The 22,018-nt window shown below is 41.3% G+C and overlaps 1 protein-coding gene across 1 annotated transcript in view; it reads right to left on the bottom strand.

The window, feature by feature from the left end:
- The window catches only part of PTPRR (protein tyrosine phosphatase receptor type R), a 192,455-nt gene that overhangs the window by 105,977 nt on the left and 64,460 nt on the right, over positions 1–22,018 (bottom strand). The window contains exons 3-4 of the mRNA XM_068272751.1: positions 6,597–6,710; positions 4,229–4,384 (exon numbers count right to left, since the gene is read on the bottom strand). Coding sequence (XP_068128852.1) covers positions 4,229–4,384; positions 6,597–6,710 — 270 coding nt within the window. The remainder of the gene's footprint in view (positions 1–4,228; positions 4,385–6,596; positions 6,711–22,018) is intronic.

The following is a 22,018-nucleotide window of genomic DNA, read 5'->3' as shown; positions in this document are numbered from 1 at the left end:
TAGGAGGTGAGGAAAGCAACCCTCACATCTATAGTTTCCCTTTGCTCATTACCAACTCCTGGAGCCATGGGGTGGGGCTGGCACAGACCAATGGGGCTGGGGCTGGGGGACATGCTTGATTTAAAAAAAAAAAATATATATATATATATTATAATTATTTTTATTAAGAAGCAGGGACTGTTTTACATACTGTGACAAAATGATAGCTGCTATGTGTTGCCATTAAGTGCAATTAAGTGCCTTTATACACCAGGAACATTAGTGTCACCCTTAGACCCCGTTTACACTTAATGAGTTGCTCTCAGTTATAACTGAAAGGACAACTGATTTTCAAAGTAATACCCATGTTTTCTTATGGCACCTTTCACACTTAATGCGTTTTAACTGAAATATTTTTCACAATGCACTGCTATGGAGATGAAAAAAAATGTGTAACTGATAAAGTGTAAACGGGGCCTTAATGATTGTGAAGATGAGCATGTGCATTGCTGAACGGAGAAGGGAGGAGAGATAATGGGCAGTGAATGAGTGAGCAGAATAGAAGCTATGGAAGATAATGTGCTCCTCCATCACAGAATGGATCACTAAGAAAGAATCGATCAGAAAAACGATCGGAAATGAGATCGGACCTGTCGGTAATTATTTATTCGACCATCTATCTGACTGGAAATTGCAGAGTATGTACCAGGCTTTAAAGGGATCCTTAAGTCAAATAAAAAAAATGAGTTTTACTCACCTGGGGCTTCCCTCAGCCCCCTGCAGCTGTCCGGTGCCCTCGCAGCATCGCTCCGATCCTCCTGTCCTCGCTGGCGGCTCCTTCCGGTTTCGGCGACAGCCGCCGACAGGCTGGGAACGCGAGTGATTCTTCGCGTTCCCAGCCACGATAGCACCCTCTATACGGTTATTGCAGCCTTCTTGCCGCAATAACAGCATAGAGGGCGCTATTGTGGCTGGGAACGCGAAGACTCACTCGCGTTCTCAGCCTGTCGGCGGCTGTCGCCGAAACCGGAAGGAGCCGCCAGCGGGGACAGGAGGATCGGAGCGATGCTGCGAGGGCACCGGACAGCTGCAGGGGGCTGAGGGAAGCCCCAGGTGAGTAAAACTCATTTTTTTATTTGACTTAAGGATCACTTTAAGGATGTTGTGGGATAGTTGTGCACAATGTACATTCTTTAACAACACCACACTGAACAATTGTCTCAGCACAATTACTGTCATATCGATTATTTCCAACATGTCTGATCTGACTTCCGATAGATTTTCCAATCCATTTTCCATAGAAGTAAATGGAAAATTGAAGGTGGCACAGGAGGATGGAAGGTGGCTCGGGGGGAAAGAAGGTTGAAGCAGAGGGGGACATTGAAGACACAGAGGAACAGAAAGGGACACTGGAGGCACAGGTGTACAGAGATGACACAGAGGGACACAAAGGAGGCACAGGGGGGCAGAGGTGGCACAGACTGGGACACTGGAAGCACAGGGGAACACCATGGAAGCAGAGGGGAACAGAGGTGGGCCAGAGGAAGACACTGGAGGCCAAGGGGGCACAGAGGAGGCACAGGGGACAGAGGTGGAACAGTGTTCCAAATTACAAATGTACAGGATATGAACGAACCTATAGTCCCTATCTAGTTTGTTAATTGGGGACTACCTTTATGCATCTAGGATCTGGCAATATTCTTACTCCTATAACATTCAAAATCAATTTACATAAATGGTTCCAAAAATTTTGAATTTTTGATACTACTTTTGGGCAAGTGTCAATTCTATGTGGATAGATTATGTGTAGTTTTTGTCTGGATGTGTTAATTTGTGAGCAAAGTACATGAATGTGTTAACTTATGCACATAATTAGACAGCAAATAAGTGCAAAGCTTTGCTCACAGACTTTTCATCCTTTTTTAAGTACAGATTAACTGCAGGTGGAAAACTCCTTAAAATGGTGACCAAACAGGTGTTATTGGCAGCAAATAACCAAAGAAGCTTTCTGACTCAGTCTTCATGTATCCGAATGGCTAACCTATGTATATGGGGGAACCAACATAAATTCTGCCCTAAGGGAGCTAACCTTAATCTATTATTGCTGGTCCTGAATCTCATTTTCTTATCTAATTCACCCCTTCGGTCAATTGTAACTATTCTCTAATAGCTCTCAAGGGCTATTGCCATCACTGTGGGTGTGGGCAGGCTTGTCCATTTATTTCCATGGGATGGAGGCACTTATTGGGATATCTATAGTTGGGGTTCTGATTTTGTAGACTTGCACCATACCTGAATCTACAATGCACACAGTGGCTTGAATGACCACATCCTAAGTACATCACAGTCACAAAAGTTTGACTAACCACAGCTCATGTCAGTGTAGCCGTAGTGGTCTCTCAGCTGTGTCATTGTAGCTTGAAGCACCAGAAATGACAACAGCTGTGTAATAAGGACCCGAGTGACCCCAACCATGTCACAGAAATAAAAGATATCACAGCCAGGTTTAAGGAAACTGACTTAACACTGCAATGTCATTGAAGGCTGAGTGACCACAGAACAAGACCAAATCAATGTCTCTCATGACATTATGGATGCAAAAGTATATTTTTGCTGTTTGTGAAAGCAAAAATTGTCTTTATTTCAGAAAAAACAGTTGTTGAATGAAAACGGCATTATCCATAAGGCTACAAGTAAATGGAAGTTCCGATAACAAATGCAAGCCAAGCGTTGCTGGTGAAATAGCCAACAGCTGTGTTACTTACTTAGCTGCCAGCTTAATAATCAGAAATTGCTAAAAATGTTGTCTTCCACTGCCTGACAGTTACAGCTAAAAGTAATTCAAGAATGCCAAAGTTTGATAACATTGGATTGCACTTTCTACTACAAATCCTACTTAAAGAGAATCTGTACTCTAAAATTCTTACAATAAAAAGCATACCATTCTATTCATTATGTTCTCTTGGGCCCCTCTGTGCTGTTTCTGCCACTCCCTGCTGCAATCCTGGCTAGAAATTGCCAGTTTTAGGCAGTGTTTACAAACAAAAGACATGGCTTCTAACCAGCATGTTATAGGCTGAGAGAAGCTCAGTCTGTGAGTCATACAGAGCCTGAAGGGGGCTTGGAGACGGTGTGTATAACTTCTATCCTATCACAAGCAGAGCAGCACATTCCTGTCTGAGTGCCTGAGCCGACAAAGCTGACAAAGGAAAGAAGATTCGATTATATAACAGAGATAATACAGCCACTGTGCAACTAGGAAAGGCTGCAGTAAGACAGACCACATAAGAACATGTATATGAACTTATAGGATAGAAGAAATAAGGCTGAACATTTTGTTACAGAGTTTCTTTAAGGTCCACATCTCAATTTTTATGCACAGAATGAAGGGAAGTCAGATGGATAAAAGAATGGCTGCTCGGTTTGCTCTACTTCTGATGTCAAAACATGCTTTCAATGGCCTAGATAAAGGGGCATGATGTTATAGTGGAAATGGGTGGGCAAAAGTGAACAACACTCTCCACCATTCAGGGGCGTAACTAGAAATCAAAGGGCCCCCGTGAGAAACTTTGGATGCCCCCCTCCAGCTTTCTGCACAGGTAAACTAAGAACCAATGTTATTCAATTGGCTAGTGCACACTTGAATGTGTTTTCCCCATGCAGATAAAAACAGACAGCAGTGAAGCAGGCATTTTCTCTATCAATTGCATTAGCTTCTGTGATAAAACGTGCATGTTTTCACACCTACAGACACACATGGTGTGCAGAAAACACACAGAAAACTTACAGATGAGTGTGCTCCCAGCCTCAGCTTATTACGCTCCCTCTGTCCATCTCTGATGGAGCAGAACTGGCTCTGCAGACTTCGCCAGCATCACTACAGTACAGAGCACTTGGGCAAGGGTAGAAAGGCGGGTTGTAGGGTGGTGCTGAACATTAAATAGGGACTGTTTACAATTCTTTGTCTGCAAAACTTTTTATGATCCCTTATCAGTGGCTGAGCAGATGCAGTCTTTAGAACAATTGTGCAGAGAGCAGGAAGTTTTTTCTTTCTGTGCTCTTAGTTGTCAGTCTCTCAGGAAGGGAAAAGAAACTTCTTCCCCCCCCCTGTGGCTTCTGGGTCCCCCTGCAGCTGCATCCCTTGCAGGGTCTATTGTTACGCCCCTGCCACCATTGTATCAGCTATGCAAACACTTTTCTCTGACTTGACCTATTATACCTGATCCGATCTGATAAAATATAAACTTACCTCTGGAGAGACCTCTGTTATTCCAAAATGAGACAGTCTTTGGTGCAGTGTATGTAAGTTGAGAGACCGAAGAACCTCTGCAGAGGGGAGAGCATTTGGAACACCTATCTTTCTGTTCAGTGGAGAAATGAAGAGTTCAACGCAATTCTTCTTTCCCTGAATACAAGAGAAACATAAATGAACTTCCTATTAAACAGATTTCAAAATCAAGTTAGCTAAGAATTACAACATACATATACCCAATATCGGTTACTTCAAGGTTAAGAGGTCACACTTATCAGACATTTCTCAAGTAGTGGATATATTTAGAACAGTTCTCAATACTATAATGCATAATTAATATTTTAATAAGGCAAAATGGGAGAATAATCCGCAGTATTCAGCATAAAATCATTTCAGGGTGTTGTAACCATTCAGTAAAAAAAAACAGAAGTTAGTTATGCAAAAAATCAGCCTTGCAGTTGCTATCACTGGTAAATAGAAATCAAATGAAAGTTAACCATTCCCAACTGAAGTCAGATAAAAAAGGATAAATCCACTTAGTTGTTGTCTTTTGTGCTATTCCTTGCCCTTTTCCCTATCTTACTAAAGAAGTAGGGCAACTAATTAAAATGTACAGACTCAGTTATAAAGCTTTGTGCTCATACATTTTGCACTTTATGTATTCAGTAGAACCAATGTTGAAAGCGAAAACTTTCAATAGATAAGCCAATAAAACAATATATATGGCATTTTTGGCAGTGTGTATTACTACAAGGAGCACTCTAACTGTGTATTATACTATAAGGAACACTAGATAGACCCTTGTTATGTTCACATCACACTTTGGAAGTATTCTCATAAATGATTCTCAGTTTACTGGCACTAAGGCTGCAAGAGAACCTTTCCCTTAATTTTAAAAGTGTAGATATCAATTTCACATGTCTGCAAATACCAGTGGTAAAGACATTTTTGGAATAGAGGGAGGGGCTATGTCACATCTCCATTTGGTGGCCACACCCTCACTACTGCTAATGCAGGCCTCTTTTTATGATGAGTATGCGTTTTTTAAAATATTTATTTACTATCTTCTCAAGAAGATTTTTTCCTTGCAAACTCACTACATTATACATTATAACGAAATGCCTTCTATGTGCAAGTCTTTTAACAGTTCCCAAGTCAGCCATGTTAGACAGGAAGAAACCTTACCTTAATCACTTGCTAAATATTTATTGAGTTAATTTATGTGCATAGTTAATTAACACAAACTGTTTCCCATGGCTTTTCATTGTTAGTGAATGAGACATAATAATGCTAAGCTTAAAAAAATAAAAATGAATAAGAAAGGAGTTATACTGTATGCAATAAAAGTATTGTATATCAAACCCAAGTTGAGAAGTAAGTAAAGACCTATAAAGACCTATAAATACGGTGGGCAACACGGTGGCGTAGAGGTTAGCGCTCTCTCGCCTTGCAGTGCTGGGTCCCCGATTCAAATCCCAGCTGGATCAACATTTGCAAGGAGTTTGTATGTTCTCCCTGGGTCTGTGTGGGTTTCCTCCGGGCACTCTGGTTTCCTCCCACATCCCAAAAACATACAGATAAGTTAATTGGCTTCCCCCTAAATTGGCCATAGACTATGATACCTGCACTACACTATATATACATGTGACTATGGTAGGGACTAGATTGTGAGCCCCTCTGAGGGACAGTTAGTGACAAGACAATATACTCTGTACAGCACTGCGTAATATGTCGGCGCTATATAAATACCTAAACAAAAAATAAATAAATAAAGAGAAACAACCACAAAGCTCCTTAGAGTGTTTTCCCTATGCCTTATCAATATATATAACAACTGTTTGCTTGCAGTGTGTAGCTTGTTGGGGTTTTTTATTTTTTTTTAGAACAAGAAAATTTACCCATTGATTAATTGGTCATAGATGGCAACCTAGTCGTAGCTCTCCACCAGAAATTAGTGAAAAACACTTTTGCCTGTATTTAACTGGTGCAATTATTCAATTAGCAATGTAAGATGGTTGAGTGCTATATAAATCTAAGATTGAACAAAAACTTTTAGAGGATGTGGATAGAGAAAAGTGTGACCTGGTGGTATGGCAAATTTATCTGATGTAAGAGGGCCAGGGGGCAGTATATCAGATCTGCAACCTGCAGTTATAGGGATACAATATACCTACTTGCTCTATCAGACAGTGGCCTGCTCTGGTGTGTTGTGGAAAAGCACACAATTTTGGGGACGACACCACTTATTCTTTACAGGTAGCTTTGCCCACCATCAAGGTGGACATCTAGAAGGGTATCATTATTTAAAATGGTCCAATTCTTCCAAGTTGCATACAGCAGCCATTCCATTTACCGGCACACTTACATTCAGACGATTGATGTGTACTTGCTGAGGCATCAAGCCTAAAGCTGCAGCCACTCCTTGGCGAAACTTGCGGAGCAATGTCATGTTCAGCTTGTTTACATCCATTTTCAGCATCTGATAGAACAAAACAAATCTCCTGATGAGTTGTGCAGTTAATTCACACTATTTACATACAGTACATATTCTTTTGTTGTTTATACAACATAGTATTAGTTATCACGTCTTTGAGATGCAGTGTTTTTTTTATATACAAGGTTACGGTATTTCATTTTGTTTCGGGGTTTCAATACAATGAAGCATTTGTTACTGCAATTCATTAGTTTATAGCAGTTCTATAATGTATTTACAGGTCATTGCTCAGCTTTTCTATTGTGATGCCGAAGAATGAGCAAGCACAGTTTTGCGAGAAGCAAAACTGTACACACTTGTGTCCAAGATCGTGGGCTGTGGCAGGGACGGTTAATAATTTGACATAAGAATTCGACATTCACTCCATGCTGCGCTCCATCCTCGCAATACTTTCTTCCTCAAATCAGAAGTTCCCTCAGTAAAGCAGGAAGTGTCGGGGATGGAGCGCAGCATGGAACAGACATCACATAAGTAAATTATCCCTCCCTACTGTGGCACCATCTTGGACATGAGTAGGCACAGTTTCACTTCTGCACAGTTTGACTTCTCGCAAAAAACTGCTTGCTTATCCCTAGTGGTTACTAAAAATTTCTTAAAAACAAACAGATTACAACTGTGTTGAAACTAAGTGAATGAATCTTAGTAGCTGTCAGCTGGTTATTTAATCTGAATCAGTAGGAGTAGCAGTAGGGAATCTTGAGCCTTATGCTGGGCATACACGGCATACACGGCTGCTGGGAGGATTATCAATCAAGCCTGATGGCTCGATTGATAATATCCGACGTGTCCGATACCCCGCCAGATCGATAGTGTGCTCGATATCGGTGGGGAGAACAATAGAAGAAACGAGTGGCTGATTAGCAGCCACCTGCGGGGACGAGCGGGGATCGATTTGCGCGCACGCGCTGACGAGCGGGCATGCGCCAGCATCGAGGCGTATAATCGCAGCCGTGGTATGCCCGGCATTAGTCTGCAATTCTCCACTGACTCAGAGAGGGGATTAAATCCAGCTAATGCCTGGTACACACCATTCAATTTACCATCAGATAGACAGGTTGAAACAAGTATTTCCAACAGGTCCAATCTGATTTCCAATAATTTTCGAATCAAATTTCCGATCAGAAAAAAATTATCAGGGATCGGACCTGTCAGAAATAAATAATCTATTCGACCACTCTATCTGAGGAGGAGTTGCATGGTGTATAGGAGGCATTAGCTGGCTTTAATCCCCTCTCTGAGTCAGTGGAGATTGCAGACTAAGTGAGTTTTTGCTCATCACTACTTATGTGAAGAATTTTTAAACTTTAAATAGAAATGATTTATTCATGTGTTGATTTCTTGCAGCACACTGAACATGGTTTTAGAGTCAGGATCTGGTTAAAGGATTTGTCACACAAGTCCACCAATTATTGCATACAGTACTTTGTTGACAATTAGGCACTGAACTATCCATCCCAACACATGGTGAATAGAATATAGTTTGCTTCAGAGAATCTAAACTGAAATTCAATTTTTTATAAAACTGTCCTACAAACGTGCATCAGTTCTGCAGAACTTCCAAATTTCCAATGCTGACTGTAAGCAATGACTGGCCTTTTTTTCTAGTGATGTTTTTACTCTGCAATGCAGTATAGACAGTCCAAATATCTCCTTTCCCTGCATGACAAATCACCTGAGCAAAGCAGGAAGTCATGAGGTATTTACTCATCTGCACTAATTGAGTTACTGTCAGCAACATTGTCCTTCACAAGTTGAATGACTGTAAAGCAAAGTACACACATGATAATTGTTATCCGTCGGGAATCGGGAAATTATTCCTAAGGTGACAATTTGGGGACCGATGCTGTACAGACACATTGCTAGCCTTCAGGCTAGTGATTTATTCTTTTGCTATGGAGGGAGTCAGAAATAATATTGCGATGAATCCTGCTTGAGCATCAGATGTCACTAAGGATCCGGCACACACACTCAGCTGAAACGGTTATCGACAGTTTGGACTGACAATTATTGCAGGTATGTACATAGCTTTAGTAAATGATTGAGGATTTGGGTGATTGCCTGGAATCGAGGTATTCCATGTGAGACAGCATTAGACGTTAAGCCTAGCATCGTGTAGATCCGAACTGAAGACATTGCTTATTCCTCAACAAAAGAGGAGTTTTACTTCAAAAGAAACCAAACCTACCAACACAGTGAATTAAAGGGGCAGAGGCATGTGTAAAGGAAGAAAACATATGTAACAAATATCAAATGTATAGAAGCCCTGTCTCTGCACTCAATCCAGGCTGCTTAATGTCCAAAGGGGAATGATCCCTGTTTTGTTGGGGATCCCTTGTGTAAGGCATCAAGGATGATCAATGAGAAGTTGATGAACATTTTACCTTTTTTGAGTTGATTCTGTGCAAACATATGCACAATGATCAGCTATGGCATTTGATTAATTTACTTCAAAGCTGCAAAATTTATACAAAATGAATTTAAAATTAGCATGAGATAAAAATTATTACAATCTGCCTGAGCATCTCTAAAGGTCTGGAGGATTAACTTTTAACTATTGCACTCCCCTACCCTTCTTCTTCTGCCCTATTTGTAAGTGTAATTAATAGCAGCAGCAATACTGATTGCTCCCTGAAATCTGTGTTAGATGTGTGTTATGTAATTTCCCTTTATAAGTATTTAAAGGTCATCCGAGGTGAAAATAAAGTGATGAGAAAAACAATTGTATCTATCCTCCTCCTCCTAAAAATGACCTTTTTATAGCTATCCACCAGTTTTATTTTATATTTAAAACTAGTTTTTACGGTTTCATTGTCTCTGCTCAATGACACCTTCATTGAAGTATGCCAGAGCTCAAATCTATTAATTATTGGCCCTATTTATCTCTTTCCTGCTCTCAGAAGCCATTTACTGACAGAAAAGTGTTTTACGGCTGTAATTACTTATCAGTGAGGGTTATGCTATAGTCTGACCTGGTCCGACCCAGTTCCGACCCGGACAGAAACTTCCATACCTGATGTTTAACTCTTTCAGGCAGCGAAAGAAAAAATGGAACATAGACTACTTATTTGTGTGTTTGGCACTGTACATACACATGTCTATCTCATCAGGTCATATGGCACCTCGGTTATCCTTTAAGATCCCTACCACAAGCTCCTGTTGAGGTAAGTTGCACGAAATGTCTACTTGCAGTGCTCTGCATGGCATGAGCTAGTTGTAGGGAATGATCAGAGGTAAAAACAATGTTGCAGGCTTTGTGATCATATTACTAATCTAGTAGTGTTTTATAGGCATTTTATACAAGGAAAATAGTTGGCACATGAGTTTCCATATGCAAATTTTAATAAGGATATTGTTTTATTAAAAGGTACCTGAACTGACACAAGACATGATGACATAAACATGTGTATGTATGGTGTCATCCTTGCATACATCTAGGCTGTGTTCATGTTTTTTCTTTTTCTCTCTGAAAGAGTTAAGCCTCATACAATTGGTACAATTTTCCATCAGATTGGTGGGTGATCTGATAAGAAGTTGCATAGTGTGTAGATGTCCAAATTGTTTCTGATCGAATTTGCATTGATAACTACACAAAATCGGTTGCATTATTGAAAGGAATCTGATGAGATCAGTCGGAAATTATCTGATGAATCCATCGATCTGACCCAAAATTGAAATGTGTGTACCCAGCTTTAAACATTCAGAGACAGTATGTTTCTCTCTAGTTGTGATCTAGTCGGACTACTATAGCATTACCTTCACTGATAAGGAATTACAGCCATAAAACTGTTGCCTGCAAAGAACAGCTTCTGAGTGCAGGGAACAGATAAAAAAGACCAATAATTAATAGATTGGGACTCTGAACTGTGTCAGACTGTGTGAAAGACTAACATTAAGCCTATGTTTGAAGTTTTTTTTTTTTTTATTAAAAAAAAGTCAATTTATTTCAGTAATTCAACTTGATAGGTGAAACAAATATAGGAACCCTTTGCAGGTGCTTTGGATTAATTAGCTGATTAGAGTCTGACACTTTGAGCCTAAAATATTGAACATTTTTGCAATATTCTAATCTGAGAATTTGATTTTTGGGTTTACATAAGGTGTAAGCCATAATTATCAAAATTATAACAAATAAAGGCTTAAAATATCTTGCTTTGCTTGCAATGAGTTTATTTCATATATTAGTTTCACCTTATAAAGGAGTTTGCAGTATATCAGGTACATGTTGGATGTCCCTTGTTTACTACTTGGCATCACTTGACATTAGATCAGATCTAATATCAACTGCAACATTGTCAGTAGTACTGCACAGTGAAGTACACAGTGAAAAGACAGGTAGATTACTTCTCTACAGATATCTGAAAACTTGCTATTGATATTATAAGCATCTTGACAGTATGTATTGCAAAACACAAAGTTTCCTTCTTAAAGAGGATGTTTTTTTTTTACAAGAATTCACGTTCACACCAGCAAGATGTAATAATATATCACTTCAGGATGGTACATGAATATCCAAATCACTCTTTATAGTCCTTAAAAGCTAGGTATGCATTCAGAAGCACAGGTTTTTCTAGCACAACTATACCTTATTCAATTTACAGAGCCATATAACCTAACCTAACTTGCAAACAGCTGTTTCAGGCATTTTTTTGCCTTCCTCAGTGTAAGATATGGATTGATATGGCTCTACGGCAGGGGTCTCAAACTCGCGGCCCGCGGGCCATTTGCAGCCCTCGATACAATATTTTGTGGCCCTCGCCGGCAAAAGCTTCCTTATAGTTCGCTTCAGTGCTCCCAAGTAATCCGCCGCATCCCCGCCGCTAAACGAGGGCTGCAGAGCCCCCAAATCGCCCAGGGGGCAAACCGCCGGCATTTCCTGGAAGGGGCAGAGCTTTCCGCTTCAGCTCTACCCCTCCTGACGTCAATCGCCCCACGGCTCGTCGCCTCTTCCCGCCCCTCTCTGTGAAGGAAGAGTGAGAGGGGCAGGCAGAGGCGGCGATGCGCAGCGATTGTGAAATTCCTTATGTGGCCCAGCCTCATCCTGACTTTGCCTCCTGCGGCCCCCCAGGTAAATGGAGTTTGAGACCCCTGCTCTACGGTAAGAGTAGTGAATGTACTTTGCATGGTGTATAGTGCAGACCTTCCATTATTTTGGAGAAGAAAATGTTTAAAATAAGCATGCATACGTTAGCTTAGCAAGTTATTATCATTTTTATCGTTATTATTATTATTAGCAGTAGTAGTAGCAGTAGTAGTAGTAGTATTAGCAGTAGTAGTAGTAGAAGTAGTAGTGATAGTAATAGTACTAGAGGCAGAAGTAATGTTAGTTACATTTGCCATTCAGACATAAATGGATAAAGCAAACCGTACATTATTAGATGTTCCTCAGGTCAGACAAACAGGTTATATTTGTCTGATATTGAGATACAACTATGCACCCCCTATTATTCCATGGCTGTCAGCAGACATCTGACAGAATATCAGACTGACCGCTGCTACCACTAGCCTTGTAACTGCTCCATTCAGTATAAAACTACAAGAAACAACACTTGAGCACCACGTGGGCCTGCTCCTCCCCCGCACACAACCGGGCTCGCCCACAACATTCGGAAAAAGCATGCCGCTTCCTGATCAATGTTCGATCAATATTTTAACTGAATATTGACTGAGATGGCTTAGCTTTTAGTACATTTTGTTAGATTAAGTGTTTCTATCAAATCTAACATGTCATTTATTAAAAAGATGATATAGTGCAATGGTGGCCTTTACATGGCCTACATTGCATCAGATAACCATGGCACTACATATCTGCCAGATGAAAACTGCATTAGCTAAGCGGGTTGTTAAAATCAATAGGATAATAACATTTAGAAAGCACTCAGTATGCACAGGTTAGCAATAAACTGAAAATAAGGCTAATGAGAACATAAATCCCTCTAAATCACACAGGATACATGTAAAGGATGTAAGGAAATCATAAAGAACTATGGAGGCATACACATCTTGCCATGGTTGTATTTATTTTGTCTGGTAGACTCCATTGTACAGTTTACCAAATGTTTGTCTATCTAACTACTGCAGATAATAATAAGATATAATACCAGTAGGGTGATTAAGCAGGATTTGACTTACCTATTGGTTGAAATGAATGTCTCCTTGCTGTATAAATATTAAGTAAGATAAAACAAAAAATGTGTGATAGGGAAGGTGACCGTCTTCATATCTCGCTGCTGGTACTTCTGAGGTCTCTAATTCTATGCTCTGTACACCTGGCTCTGCAAGGAGGATGATGACACTTTCTATAAATTGTCTCACTAATTAGACCTACAATTTCCAAACAGCTCCTTGTGCCTCCCTCACCTCCGCTCTTTATTCTAAAGCCAGAGGAGGAAGCCAATGCTGTATTGCCTACAACATGGTGTGTGTGCGTGTGCATGTGTGTGTGTGTGTCTGTGTGTGTGTGTGTGTGTTTCTCATCTGTATAAAATGAATTCTACATTACATTTTTGTCAGTGGCGTAGCTAAGGATCTATGGGCCCAGTGCAAGTTTTACATGGGCCCCCCACCCAAGCACTCTATACATAACAATTTATACGGGCGGCGCACCAAATCCTGCCAAGAACAACCACAGTGTCAAAAGTGCTAGAAGGGAATGGGGAACAGTGTGTGAATGATTACTCTATTCAAAGTGCCCAATAGAGAGCTAATACTGTGATAGAGGCTAGACCCTTTGGGGCCTCTCTAGCCCAAGGGCCCTGATGCGGTCGCTACCTCTGCACCCCCTATTGGTATGCCACTGATTTTTGTACACTTTATATGACAATCAGCATTTGATTTTGCTGGTGTTAGTTGTAAAGCTGGACTACTTTCCGGTACTACTGCATAGTCACAGTATGCTCCCGATGACGCCGGCGGTGCAGGCACACTCCTGTGCATGTGAAGAAGGCGTAGACCCATCGGGGTCGGTGATACAGCAGAGGCTGCCAGCAGGAGCAGGAGAAGACCAGAGCGCCGGCGAGGGACACACCTGAATACTAGGGGCCAGAAGAAGCCCCAGGTAAGTAAAGATAGATTGTATTATTCGCTTTGGATATCCTTTAATGGCATACAATGAAAGCATAATTTAAATCAGGTCCTTTATTGCTACCACAAACATTTCCTTGATTATAGCTGATATAGGCATGCTCTAGAGTCTAGCAGATATAAAACAACGGGAGCCCTTTTTACAGCTTCCTGTCTGAGTCAGGACTGAGTCAGCCACTTATATACCTGATATTTAACTCTTTCAGGCAGAGAAAGAAAAAAAAAGGAACACAGCATAGTTATATGTGTGCTAGGCACTGTACATACATGTCTATCTCATCATGTCACGTGTCACTTTGGGTATCCTGTAAAATCTCCTTTAGTGACTTTGACAAGAGCCAAATTGCCAGGACATAAAAGACCTGCCCATGATGTCTTGGTATCAGCTGCTATAGGACACCTTCAGAGGACATGCAGAGTCTATACCTCATTAGATCAGAGCTACGTTGACAGTACAAGTGGGGCTACACAATATTAGGTTGGTGGTTTTAATGTTTTGGCTGAACGAATTGCATAGAGAGGAGGGAAGCAGCAAAATATAATGGCAGGTTGACAGCATAAGCCGTGAGCTGCTTGCGTTTCCAGTGAGACGGCAGGTCCCATGTCAGCATGAGCTTTGCTCCCCAGAGTCCTGCAGCAACTGCTTGATTACAGCCTGCTTCCTCTGACTTTATTTCTCTTATATCGTTATGTGAGGCAGATGCTTGATGTGCGTGGACTGTGTGTGCTCACGGCTGAAAAATGGAAATAAGACATTTCCTTGGACAATTTAGAAAAAAAAGGGTTGTTTTTACATTGCTGTAATTTAGTGGGCCTTCCAAACTGTTTGTCTCCTGCTTTAGAGCCTTTGCTACGGCCGCTGATCTAAAACAAGCAGAGGGAAAGGAAGGAGTGAGAGTCTTCCTCTGGGGAAGGCGTCCTCCTGAGACCAGCTTACCTCGTAAAAGGAAGGGATAAACAGTGTTCCCATGGGTGTCACCCATAGCAACTCTCAAACACTGTATTTCTCAATCTGTGTGTGGGTATAAACATTTGCCCATCACTTTCAATGCCCATCTGTGTTATTGACGTTACTTGCTGCTGTCAGTGTATACCAAGTTGCATCAGAACGGGTGAAACCTAAAGGTGGCCACACACCATACTATTGTTTCAAGAATTACTGATTGACTGTAACATTTCAAAAATCTGACCAATGTAGCACACACATATGTTCAATGTTATCCCAATTATGCAAAAAAAGTATTAAAAACACAGAAAACATTTGCTTTGATCTGGACATCAAGAAATGGTCAATCTACCCTACACCATTCAGTTTTCATATAAATTGATCAGAAAATCCACTACTACTGGATTTTCTTTTATCGAATAAAAATGGGAAACTTGATCAGAAAAAAAAACTTTCAATTTTTCTGTACAACCAATCGTTTTTATTGAATTACTGTAAAATTGGATCATTTTATTGTATGGTGTGTGGCCACCTTAAGTGTGCCCACTAATGATACAATATTTTCTGTACAATCTTACTAAATCTGTGTAGTAGATGGGTACACTGAGTGAATATACTGTACTTTGAATTAAGATTTTAGGTAGTTCCTCATATTACATAGAAATGATAAGATTGTCCAAAAAAGAATGTCTCATTAGTGGGCACCTTTAGCTGTAATGCTGGGAATACACCATGCACTTTTTAGGCAGATAGAGGGTTCGATAGATAATTTACAACATGCCCGATCTCACTTTCAATCGTTTTACCGCTCGATTTCTGATAGAAGTGAATAGAAATTGATAAGAAAAGATAAGAGAATCGAGCGGAAAACAGAATCGAAACACGATCGAATGGCAAATCGACCGCAAAATCGCATTGTGTATTCCCAGCATAAAACACAATTATTCAGGTCAGACGTTCACAGCCTATTGCTGATTTCCCAGCATGGAGTGAATTCTCAACTGTTATATTGTAGAACAGATGTGAGTAAAGGTTGCTATGGCAACATCTCCAGTGTTGTGTCATCACTGCATGTCACAGAGGACTTGTAGATGATATTCATACTGTTCAGATCACTGGTCACTTGAAGCTTGGGCATTGTGGCAGATGGATGCATTCAAACTCCAACTAATTTTCCTGAGCTTTGCTTTTTGATACTTGCTGATTTCGTGAGATGATCTGAATATTGAAATTACATCATCTCACCAGACTGCAACCCTAACGTGTCTAATTTTTGTTTTGATTTTGATCATTTACACAAGAGTTAAAGGGCAAACACTCATACCTGTTCTAGGCCTAGATCTCCTCTGTGCTGAGTGCCCAGGCATGTTTGATATTCAGCACTTGGTCCAATGTTGTTGTACTGGGCAAAGGTAAACAGATGTAGGCATTTCCATCTGTTGGGTAAAGCACCGACACATGCTTCATTCTTGGTGCCTTGTGTGACCTCACATGCTACCTACCCCATCAGCTGATGTAACTCTAACCTCTGCTCTGCCCTTTATCTAACCCTAACCTTCTTCCTTCCTAACTGCTGCACCCAACAACCCTATGTCTAAGCTTGTGCTTCATCTTAACTCTTCCTTACAAAATGCTTAATCTGAACCTAGTATTTCACATAAGCCAAACTCCAGTCTACATACTTTAAAGGATACCCGAAGTGACCTGTGATATGATGAGATAGACATGTGTATGTACAGTGCCTAGCACACAAATAACTATGCTGTGTTCCTTTTTTTCTTTCTCTGCCTGAAAGAGTTAAATATCAGGTATGTAAGTGGCTGACCCAGTCCTGACTCAGACAGGAAGTGACTACAGTGTGAGCCTCACTGATACGAAATTCCAACTATAAAACATTTTCCTTGCAGAAAATGGCTTCTGAGAGCAGGAAAGAGATAAAAAGGGTCAATAGTTCATAGATTTTAGCTCTGGCATACTTCAATGAATGTATCATTGAGCAAAAACAATAAAACAGTTAAAACATAAATTGTTTATTTAATTAGTCTATTTTTGCCTCGGGTGTCCTTTAAGAAAAGTCTTATGCTATGTACTCAAATGCCAGTCATCCTAACCTAGCTTGACCGTTTTTCCTAGCCCTGGCCATTATTAGTCTTCTTACTTTAATGCTTAGTGTGGTTTGCCTTCTTAAAACAGAAGGTATCTGCGATAATTCAGATTTACGTGTATAAATGGAGATACCCACAATGCACACTGCTGAATATGCAAATTATCTCTTATGCCCCTGAAGCCAGGTTTACATCCACAATCACTGGTGTAGAGCAAGCCTAAAGCTTTAATTTTTACAGAGCCAAACAAACCCAAAATGCAAACAGCCTGTTTCAGACTGTTGGTCCTCCTCAGTGCATGGCAGGGATTGATATGGCTCTATGGGATAGGGCATGGACCAGTACAACAAAGTAACCAAGCAGCTCGGGGTGACCCAAAACCACTTTAAAAGTATAGGGAACTAAAAGAAACCGAAAATCTCAACTACTAAAAAAACAATGCTTAGTGTGGTTTGCCTTCTTAAAACAGAATGGACTTGGGATAATTCAGATTTAAAACGTAACTGTAAATTTGTTTAAACCAAACAGTTTCACTTACCTGGGGCTTTTCCAAGCCCCCAGCAGTCGTCCTGTGCCCTCACCGGTCCTGCCCGAGCTTCCTTTCTCCCACGGGAGCTACTTTCATTACCGCCGACTTGCAACTGCGCCTGCGCACCCCGGGCAATGCGACGCTTTCTTCGCGTTCCCGCCCGCTATAGCTGCTCTAGTGGGTGGGAACGCAAAGAAAGCGTCGCATTGTCTGATTATTTCTTTGTGATAAGTAGTGATAAAGTTATTGGGGAATGAATGGGAGGAGCACTAAAATGTGAAAATTCCTCTCGTCCATAAGGGGAAAAATACCCACGGACTGAAATGGTTAAAGAGAATCAGAGACTAATGAATAAATAAATTTATGCATACATGGGGCTTCCTCCAGCCCCATCAGCCTGGATCGCTCCCACCCCGCCTTTCTCCGCTGCCTCTATCCGCCAGTACCGGGTCCCGTCATTTCGGCCAGTCAGCAAGCGCAGTGCGCTCCCTCCGTACTGCGCAGGCGCATGCGTAAAGAGACGGAGGGAGTCCCTGTGGATGCGGAAAACTGGACGTGTCCGGCAGAAGTGACAGAACCCGGTACCGGCGGATAGAGGCAGCGGAGAAAGGCAGCGTGGGAGCGATCCATGCGGATGGGGATGAAGGAAGCCCCAGGTATGTATAAAATCTTTTTCCATTTTTAAGGTTCCTTCATCTCTGGTTCCCTTTAAACACAGTTATTGTAAGAAAACTTACACACTCTAAACTAAATACTATAAATAGAAGGAAGTAAGTATATGAATTGTGTACCTAATGAAATACATATATGGTTAAAAGCAGTAGCGCATTGTGCATCCAAAACTCCTAGTATTGTGTTATTCAATAAGGTCCTACAGGACTGCTACTACCTACAGTAGTGCTAATGGAAAGGAAGATTTTGCAGCTTCCCAGAGAGCATAGTGACTGGTAGCTTGAAGGATGCACTGAACCAGGAATATGTTAATGTCTTCCATCAACAAATATAGCCTCTAGCACTGTAACCAAGCAGTTCAGGAATCTGCCACAGGGGATAGATGGTAGGAGAGGTCCGACTCCTAGAGGAAACAAAACCTTGAGGAAAAGGAAGCAAGGAAATATCTGGCTTGACTAGTCTAAACACAAGGCCTTAGCGTAAATGATTTCCCTGGTAATGTATGGACTCCCCATCAGACACTTTAGTAATGTTCCATTCACACACAATGCAGGCCGTATATAGTACATGAGATGCACCATGGAGTGAATTCACATCAATGGCATGTTTAATACACAATGCTGTATAGCGCAGCTCAGTTTAATGAAATGAACCTGACAGCTATTTCCAGCATGGTGTCCAGCAAAAATGACTTTCAAAGTGACGTAGTGATTGAACAATACACCCCCTCACCATCTTTTTCTTTGCACTTCTACTAAAAGTTATTGCTAGAACTAATCTTGTGACCTGCAGAAGCAAGTTGTAAATGATTAATAACTGGAACCTGTCAAATAAACACTGAAGTAAGTGGACAGTTCAAAAGAAGGTTTTGCACAGCAAAGCTAGCACAATGTTAATTTTAAAACACATGATCTATGTCTTGGTGGTTATTCACACCTCAGAAGAAAGTCAAAACTTTGTTTTAGGATTCCTTGAGCATAAAGAGGAACTGTAACCAAGGATTGTACTTCATCCCAATCAGTAGCTGATACCCCCTTTTCCTATGAGAATTCTTTACCATTTCTTGACTAGATCATCAGGGACGTTGTGGCTGATTTTGGCTAACATTCATAAACGTGTGTTTATTTAGTAAAAAAAAAATCCATGCGGGAAAATACCGCATTCGGTATTTTAGACTTCTGTGTGCTCATTCATAAAAATGTTTACAGTTGTGATAGCAGTGCAGTATTTTCCCGAACTAGGCTGGCTCTAGGCTGGCGGAAACAGGAGAAGCTGCTTGAGTTGTTACATTTTCTCCTCCAGAGACAGCGTTACAATAGAAGAGGCAGCCCCAGCATCCCTTTAGATGTGCATTTTTTTTTAAACTGCCTCTGTTTGCCCTGAATCTGCGCTGAATCTGTCTATTCTAAACAATCTATTTAATTGCCACAGCTTAGAAGAACTTCAAGAAATGTTACACATGCAGGCTTTATGATGTGAAATATATCTAAAAACAGGTACCCAAGGGGTTAAAAAACACAGCCTGGGTATTCTGGGATTCCTTTTTTGTTCTGCTCTCACTGCTGCTGCCTGGGAGGTCTGTCTCCATTTAGGCCCGGTTCACACTTGCGGTTTTGCAAAAACCGCACCGGATGTCCGGACCGCACCGGAGCCGGATCGGACCTGAACCGTACGGTTCCTGTCCGGATCCGGTCCGGTTGCATACGGTTTCCGTGCGGTATGAACACGGTTGCGGTCCGGATCCGGATTCTTAAAGAGATAACAACCTGTATAAAAACAAAAAAAAATGTTGGGGTCTGGGAGGTCAGCAGAAGGGGGACCTGTGGAATCAGGCCCTCCGCTGTTTAGCACTCACCTCCACCTCCAACATGCTGCCAACATCTCCAGCTCGTGCTGCTCCACTCCAAAATGGTTGCCCATGTGTCCCCGATACAATATCGCCGCAACAATCCTCATAGGAAGTGGGGTAGAACATCCGGATTTTTTGCCAGTGTGTTGTGCGCTCTCCGGTTCTCATTGGTTTCCATTGGCCGGATGGTGCAGTCCGGCTCCGCCCCGGATACGGCTGCCGGAGGAGCCGGACCAAAAAATAGCGCATGTTGGAACGGACACCGGAGTCCGGATCCGGTCCGGCTCCGGTCCGGACGAAACGGACACATGTGAACCCTGGCATAGACTTACATTGCTATGCCGTGCGTCCGTTTCGTCCGGCCAGCATGCGGTGCGGCTCCGGCACGGCTATTCCGGATAGCCACCGCTAATGTGAACCGGGCCTAACTTAGCTGTTATCCGCATGCTTATCGAGTCTTCAAAGGGAGCGGTATTCTCCGTACTGATTGCACCTGCTCTAAACTTTATGAATTGACATTTAGTGACGTGTTGAGATAATCACCACACAAGGCGGTAATTTATTGCTCTGCTCGGGAATGTCAGCTTTTTATGAATAGACATTTTGCTAAGTGCTTGGTAAAGTCAGCTGTTTTCAGCATTTCCTCATGCGGGAATGCTTTATGAATCATTGCCATTGTGGTGAAAACCCTCCCACAGTGTGATGTCAGGACCTAGGTCCTGACATCACACTGTGGGAGCCTTGTTGCATTGTTTCCAACTGCCAAGCAACCAGTATCTCTCACTGTGCGTATGTATATCTATAAAAAAATGAAATTAAAAAAAAAAAAAAACCTTTTAGCCTATCACATTGTTAGGGGGTGTGGTTAGATAATGGCAGTTGGTTCTGTCTGTTTTTTTCTTCTCTGCCAGTAATAAAGATGATTATGTGCAGTCTGATTGTGATCTCTCTTCTATTTTTTCTTTTCTATTTTTAACTTCTTACTTTGCAATGTATTGATTTATTTTTTCCCCTTTTCACTAAAATTCCTCTTTAATAAATATTTGGTATGAGAAGCAGTCTCTTTTGCACTACATGGGGTTATGATCCCATTCTGATGGGTATCTGGGGAGATTTTAAAAAGTCCTGTGATTTGCAGTATAAAAGTATTCTTATAGTAACAATATTCCAAACAGAGTAATGTTGCTAATGTTGCAAAGAAGTGAAATATCCATTTAAACTAAAGAGAGTCCGCAACCAAAGAATATGAAAATGGCAAGAAATGGAAGAAACTCAAAACCTGTTTTAAAGGAATTTTTACTCACCTGGGGCTTCTTCCAGCCCCTTGAAGTCTTTTAGGTCCCACCCGCAATCGTGCATGTCCACCGCGCTTTTGTATATCGTATGTTGAAATAAAGTTTGTAAAGGTTTTCACATATGACTGATCTCTATATAATGTGTAAATATCATTGTTAATTGTCCCCTAAAAAGTCCCAGAGACCCAACAATTACACATTCTGAACAAACACATAATGTAATGCAGCCAATTGTGGATCATGTACATCAAAAAAAATGTAATTCAGCCAATCATAGATTATGTACATCATTTAATGTAATTCAACCAATTGGATCATGTACATGTAATCTAACCAATTATGGATTATGTGCATCATATAATGTTATCCAGCCAATCAGGGCCTAACAGCTGTAGTAAGGACATCCCTGCATATTGCAACCATATTTTCCTAGCAAAATTAACACAGAAGTGGGATCTTTTAAATCCTAAACAGAGCTTTGATTTAACCAAGCAGCTTGAACCTTAATGATGTTATTAATATAGGAAGCAGCAGAGCCGGGACAAGGTCCTCCAGCACCCAAGGCTGAGACACCAAAGTGCGCCCCTCCATCCCTCCTACCCCAGGCTTCACACACTGATTGCTATTAGACTAAGGAGGGCCACAGGGCCCACAACCTCCCCAACACCTTAATATCTAGTTATCTGGCTTGCAGTCACTGCTATGTATCCCCTTTTCTTATTTCTTTCTGCTTCATACACAATTAGGAATGACAGCTGAATGAATTGTGCGCCCCCTCCTACACTGCGCCCTGAGGCTGGAGCCTCTCCAACCTATG

The sequence above is a fragment of the Hyperolius riggenbachi genome, chromosome 3, assembly GCF_040937935.1.
Source record: "Hyperolius riggenbachi isolate aHypRig1 chromosome 3, aHypRig1.pri, whole genome shotgun sequence".
Lineage (NCBI taxonomy): Eukaryota > Metazoa > Chordata > Amphibia > Anura > Hyperoliidae > Hyperolius > Hyperolius riggenbachi.
This window is presented reverse-complemented; position numbering and strand designations above follow the sequence as displayed.